Here is a 7159-nt window from a genome sequence, read left to right on the forward strand (position 1 = left end):
TGTAGGAGATTTGATGTAGTACCTCTTGAAACTGAAGTGATGACATCGCTGTTCTTCCGTGTTTGTCTTTTCATATTTTATGTTTCCATGAAAATTGTGGAGTTTGAGGAGGATAATATCATTGGCAAGGTAGTGAAAATGTTCAAATATCATACTTGCATCTATTTGAAGAAATAGCCGTCATGTGAAAAGCCAACCATGCTCCCTTGGAATGTAGATATCATTTCATAAGAGGTGATTTCTCATGGTGTGGGTCATACCAAGCACTAGTAAGCTATAGTATGCAGAACATTTACGCTGAGTACTTTGCTTCTCTATTTTGTTCATTTTTAAAGGGTTCCCTGGTGATTCAGATGGTAAAGAACCTGCCTGCAATGCAGAAGACCTGGGTTTTATCCCTGGGTCAGGAAGATCCCCTGGAGAAGGGAATGGCTACCGGCTCTAGTATTCTTGCCTGGGGAACTCCGTGGACCGAGGAGCCTGGCGGGCTACAGTCCATGGGATTGCAAACAGTTGGTCATGACTGAGTGACTAACACCACTTTCTGTCAAGAGAAACCTAGGCAATCAATGCCATCCTACTTGCCTACGCCATGTGTAGAGCTTTCATTGTTTTATTCTACTGTGGATGGGCCCATGGATGTAGAGAGACTTGGAGTTAGATTTTACAGAAGAAATTGGAGTGGGTTTCTGAAGGCTTTGTGAACAATCAGAGGCATGGCCATGCAGGACCCATTTCCTGTCTGCTCTCAACACAGATCTGACATCCTGGGATCTGTCTTGTGGTCCACCCTTACCCTGAGGCTGCTCTGAGCCCAAAGCAGAATGGTGTCCACAGCCCTCCTCAGCTTGGCATTCCCTGAGATCAGGATGACTGCATGTCCCGAGGGACAGGCTGCCATTATCCCCACGCAGACCATCACCCCGGCCTTGCTGTGCCACAGCGTCAGCAACGGCATCGAGAATAAGGCGGCGCAGAGTGACAGCACATACAGGCAGAAGAAAGAGACGAGAGACCTGAGCGCCCGGGTATGAGCCTCCAGGCTGGGGTCCCGAGAGCCTCCGGTTTTGGCCCTCATCATCCTCACGTGCCTCCCCAGGGAGAACACCAGCACCCCAGAGGAAACCAGGAAAAGCGAGAAAGAAGGGATGGACGCCAGGCTGCAGAAGAGGAAGGAATGAAAGAAACCGAGTTTTGCAATGTTCAAATTGAGTTCAGTACTGTTATTCGTGAGTAGCCTAGTTACAACTGAGAAATGAGATCCACTAAAAAAGTCCCATAAGCAGAGGAGAGTGCAGACACAGGAGAGAACCATAGAACTCAGAAGCATCTGGGGGATCTTTCTGGAGATCCAGCTTGCCGCACGGAGCAGGAAGGCGTGAGAGAAACGGACAATCTTGGAGCAGTAGAGGAGACTAAGGCACGTGGCGAACCAGAGGCCGGCTTGGTTGACGATCATCCAGAGTACGATGATGGTCTGGTAGCTGAAGCTCAGTGGGTCTTTTAGCCGCTGGAAATGAGTAAGCTGGATGGCCTTCAGAAGGAGCAGCCCGTGCAGGACAAGCCGGGTGAGGCTGAGACTCAACAGGACGAGATCACAGTGGCTCAGTGGCTGCCTCCTCACCAGGTCCCGGAAATTCACCAAGAAAATGAAGGCATTGACCAGGATCCCTACTGCAAACTGCAGGACTGAAAAGAACAGAAATGCATTCCTGACTTCGGAGGGCACAGATCCAATGTGAGTCAGAGTCACCATGATGCTGCTTCTGACTTGGCTAATCTAAGACTCATGTACCGTCCAGGAGAGAAAGTACGTTTGTGTGCTAAGTCAGGACCTTCCTTTACAAGGCATCAGCTCTTGGTCCAGATTTATCCCAAGGTGAGTGCATCAAAAGTTCAGACAGTCAATTTAGAGGCACAGTACTTCTTTAGAATATCCCTTGGATACACACAAATGCTCATCGTGAGAGCAGAAGAATGATGGTTTTGTCTCTTGGGTGATGCAGAAGCTTTGAATAAACCCAGGTATTCTGTAATAACAGCCTTCCCAGAGAGCCATGGCATGACATCAGGGATGCAAACAAGATAGGATCTTGACTTCCCAAACCCAGTTTTGCATGTCCACCTGGGCGCCCATGAGTGGAGAAGAGAGTAGAATTTGTTTATGGGTTTTCAGTAAACTGACGGCAGGCAAAGCATATATTCTCTGTGAACTGAGGTTTGAAACAGTGCCTCTTTCCATTTGCATGCCTTCCATCACCCTTGAGGGTGACTCTGATCACAGACTACGCTTTTAATATGGACAAGTGCATGCATGGTTGCATGGTTCCTCTGCCGTTTGACTAGTATGACTGCCGTCACCAAAGACTTCATTCAGCCATCATCATTATGCCAGGTACCATGCTTGGCAAGAGGACCAGTAACATGAACAAGGCGGCATCTTACTACGAAGAGAGGGGGAGGGGGGAATATCTGGCCTGGATCATTGCCGAAGTCTTGCAACTGCCCTCTCTGCTTCCCACCCCTACTCCCACACCACACTTTCTACAAACCGGCAGTCGTGATCCTGTTAGCATGTAACTAAGATCACGTCATTGCTCTGTTCAAACCTTTAGGGCCCCCATCTTCCTCATCACATCAGCTGAGTTTTCACAGCGACCTAGTGGTCCTGGGTAGATAATCAGGACCTACTTCTTTTCTCTGATGTCCTCATCCGAAGGGTGTTGGGGTTGACAGTGTGGGCTCTGGAACCAAGCTCTTTCAGGTTAAGGCCTGGCTCTGCTTCGTCCTCTCTGTGCAAATGTGGCAAATGACCGAACCCTCTTCATTCATCTCATATGAAACGGAGATGACAATCAAAATAGCACCTATCTCAGAGGGGCCACCTGAACTGATGCATGGAACATGACTGAGATTGTGGTTAATGGCAACCCACTCCAGTGTTCTTGCCTGGAGAATCCCATGGACAGAGGAGCCTGGTGGGCTACAGTCCATGGGGTCACAAAGAGTCAGACACGACTGAGTGACCAACACTTGGCCCATGAAGTTCAGTCGATCAGGGCTAGTTACAGAACCATCATAGGATCCAGCAATTCCTCTTCTGAGTATATAGCCAAAGGAAATGAGAGAGGATATCAAAGATATATCCATGCTCCCATGTTCATTGTGGCATTATTCACAAGAGCCAAGATATGGCAGCAACCCAAGTGTCTGTTAATGGATGAACGGATGCAATGGCATCTCACTCAGGCATGAGAAAAGGAAATCCCGTGAGGTGGGACAACATGGATGGACCTTGAGGACGCTGTGCTAAGTGAAATGCGCCAGGCGGAGAAGGACAAATAGTGCATGGAAATAAGGAGAGGTTGGTGAAAAGGTACAGACTTAAAGCTAATGCAGGCCTGTGTGTGTGCACTATGTCACTTCAGTTGTGCCTGACTCTTCACAACCCCATGGACCATAGCCCACCGTGTTCCTCCTGGGATTCTCCAGGCAAGAATACTGGAGTGGGTTGCTGTGCCCTCCTCCAGGGGATCTGCTAGACCCAGGGATCCAACCCACCCACGTCCCTTACATCTCCTGCTTTGGCAGGCAGGTTCTTTACCACTAGTGGCACCTGGGGAGCCCCCAACTTAAAGCTAGTAGATAAATAAAGTCTGAGAATCTGACGTGTGACATATCATATGTAATGCTAAACTGTATAAATAAAATCTGCCTAGAGAGTAAAACTTATATGTTCTCATCAAATACATATTTCACATGTAAGTGAAAACATGGAGCATTTGTCTTTCTCTGACTTATTTTTGCTAAGTGGAATACCCTCCAGGTCCGTCTATACTGTTGAATATGGCAAAATTTTCATTCTTTTTTATGACTGAGTAGTATTTGTATATATACCACATCATCTTTATCCACTTATGTGTGATGTGCACTTAAGTTGCTTCTATATCTCGGCTATTGTAAGAAAGTATGTACATTTTTGAGAACAAAGTGAGCTTCCTGTTTGAACATCACTGAGCTGAGATTCCTCAGTCCCTGCAAGCTTCTTCTCCCTCACATAATTGGTTATCTACATGCAAAGCAAAGGGGTGAAAGGGGAGACGTGACAGAGAACTAAGAACCATGAGATGTGGGGAAAGTGAGCCGAGGGCAAGAGGGACTGTGAGGAAATGGCGGTTTACATGAGCATATCCCTCTGGGAGAAAGAGGATTTTAATTTAGAGAGCAAAGCACAGCTAAATGACTTGCGATAACAGGGTTAACTGAGAGGAGCAATGCAATGTTAGTGGGGCAGACCACCGACAGGAAACGGATGGCTGGGGCGGTGGTGTTCTCAAGCAGGGCCATGGTGATGAAGGAGGACACGGCCCCCAGAGAGTGCCCTGGCAGGAAGGAGGCCTGTGCTCTGATGGCTGGCAGGAGGCCAGCGGATGCCTTGTAGCAGGAGGTGAGACGAGGGGCTGGGCTCCTGGCCAAGACCGGTTCCCTTCTCTTTTGTGTAAATTATACTATAAAGTGATCCATGGATGGCTTCTCATCTGGCACCTGCCCCATTCCTACCTGGGGACTGGCGAGTTTCTTACCCTGCAGGTAGGCAGTTCCGGAGCGTTGTTTGAGACCAGTGGGGAAGCCCAGGTAACTGGCTCTCAGGAAGCATGGTGCCTGAGGATGAATCGATAATTGAACCAGATCACTGTCGTTTTTCCAAGTTCAAGCCAGCTTGGGATCCAGAATCTTCCTGTCATTACTCAACAGCTGCCACTAGGTGGCACCAGACCACTGTGAGGTCTGGAATTCCTGGCCTTGTGATAACTCAGTTGTTAAAGAACCCGTTTGCGAATATGTACCACAGCTTCCTTATCCATTCATCTGCTGATGGGCATCTAGGTTGCTTCCATGTCCTGGCTATTACAAACAGTGCTGCGATGAACATTGGGGTACACGTGTCTCTTTCAGATCTGGTTTCCTTGGTGTGTATGCCCAGGAGTGGGATTGCTGGGTCATATGGCAGTTCTATTTCCAGTTTTTTAAGGAATCTCCACACTGTTCTCCATAGCGGCTGTACTAGTTTGCATTCCCACCAACAGTGTAAGAGGTTTCCCTTTTCTCCACACCCTCTCCAGCATTTATTGCTTGTAGACTTTTGGATAGCAGCTATCCTGACTGGCGTGTAATGGAACCTCATTGTGGTTTTGATTTGCATTTCTCTGATAATGAGTGATGTCGAGCATCTTTTCATGTGTTTGTTAGCCATCTGTATGTCTTCTTTGGAGAAATGTCTGTTTAGTTCTTTGGCCCATTTTTTGATTGGATCATTTATTTTTCTACAATTGAGCTGCAGGGGTTGCTTGTATATTTTTGAGATTAATCCTTTGTCCGTTTCTTCATTTGCTATTATTTTCTCCCATTTCTTCTGAAAGCTGTCTTTTCACCTTGCTTATAGTTTCCTTTGTTGTGTAAAAGCTTTTAAGTTTAATTAGGTCCCATTCGTTTATTTTTGCTTTTATTTCCAATATTCTGGGAGGTGGGTCATAGAGGATCCTGCTGTGATTTATGTCGGAGAGAGTTTTGCCTATGTTCTCCTCTAGGAGTTTTATAGTTTCTGGTCTTACATTTAGATCGTTAATCCATTTTGAGTTTATTTTTGTTATGGTGTTAGAAAGTGTTCTAGTTTTATTCTTTTACAAATGGTTGACCAGTTAAGAAAGCTGTGGTACATATACACAATGGAATATTACCCAGACATTAAAAAGAATACATTTGAATCAGTTCTAATGAGATGGATGAAACTGGAGCCCATTATACAGAGTGAGGTGAGCCAGAAAGATAAACACCAATACAGTATACTAACGCATATATATGGAATTTAGGAAGATGGTAACGATAACCCTATATGCAAGACCGAAAAAGAGACACAGATTTATAGAACAGACTTTTGGACTCTATGGGAGAAGGTGAGGGTGGGATGATCTGAGAGAACAGCATCAAAACATGTATATTATCAAGTGTGAAACAGATCACCAGTCCAGGTTGGATGCATGAGACAAGTGCTCGGGGCTGGTGCACTGGGAAGACCCAGAGGGATGGGATGGGGAGGGAGGTGGGAGGGGGGATTGGGATGGGGAACACATGTAAATCCATGGCTGATTCATGTCAATGTATGGCAAAAACCACTACAATATTGTAAAGTAATTAGCCTCCAACTAATGAAAATAAATGAACAACAACAACAAAAAAGAACCCGTTTGCAATGCTGGAGAACCTGGTTCGATTCCTGGATCGGGAAGATCCAATGGAGAAGGGATAGACTACCCACTCCAGTATTGTTGGGCCTCCCTTGTGGCTTAGCTGGTAAAGAATCCGCCAGCAATTCAGGAGACCTAGGTTTGATCCCTGGGTTGGGAAGATACCCTGGAGAAGGGAAAGTCTTACCCACTCCAGTATCCTGGCCTGGAGAATTCCATGGACTATACAGTCCATGGGGTCACAAAGAATCAGACACAACTGAGCAACTTTCACTTCACTTCCCTTCCCATTGTGCAAGCTCACCCCAGCCATTGATTTAACCTTGCAATCCTGTGACCTCGTATGTTACAGAATTGAAATCTTAAGACTTCATCATGTATCACTCTGTAGTAGGTTGAATTGTGAAGAGTGTGGTGATACTTCCATTTTATTGATGACAAAGTGGAGTTTCAGAAAGCTTAGTTAAGTAGCTGGGCCAAGGTAACTAAATTACTAAGTGAGGAGTTGGGATGCTGATGCTTTAGATGGGATTTATCCAAGAGTCCTGGGAATGCCTATGTCCTGCTCTGGCAATCACTCCTATCACATGAGAGGATCAGCAGGGAAATTGGGTATAAGGTGCATTACTTTATTAAAAGCTAGACCTGCGTCTAAGAGCTCCCAAGAAAGAGCTCTGATACTAGTTGGTTTGGGGCATGCAATAGACCTAGGCAGAGTCCGTGCATCTAACTTGCCATTCTGTTCAATAGCGGTTGTTGTTCAGTTGCTGAGTCCTGTCCAACTCTGCGACCCCACGGACTGCAGCACACCAGGCTCCCCTGTCCATCACTATCTCCCAGAGTTTGCTCAAATGCATGTCCGTTGAGTCAGTAGTGGTAGCTGTTGCTAACTGCCTGCACACTATTAGTTCTTT

General features: G+C 46.4%; 1 protein-coding gene across 1 annotated transcript; it reads right to left on the reverse strand.

The window, feature by feature from the left end:
* Positions 1 to 748: 748 nt before the first annotated feature.
* On the reverse strand, positions 749 to 1756 carry TAS2R38 (taste 2 receptor member 38). Its single transcript, XM_065939746.1, has one exon. It carries the CDS (start codon positions 1754 to 1756, stop codon positions 749 to 751), a length of 1008 nt encoding a protein of 335 aa, XP_065795818.1.
* Between the last annotated feature and the right edge of the window lie 5403 nt (positions 1757 to 7159).

Source organism: Muntiacus reevesi, chromosome 6 (assembly GCF_963930625.1).
Source record: "Muntiacus reevesi chromosome 6, mMunRee1.1, whole genome shotgun sequence".
Lineage (NCBI taxonomy): Eukaryota > Metazoa > Chordata > Mammalia > Artiodactyla > Cervidae > Muntiacus > Muntiacus reevesi.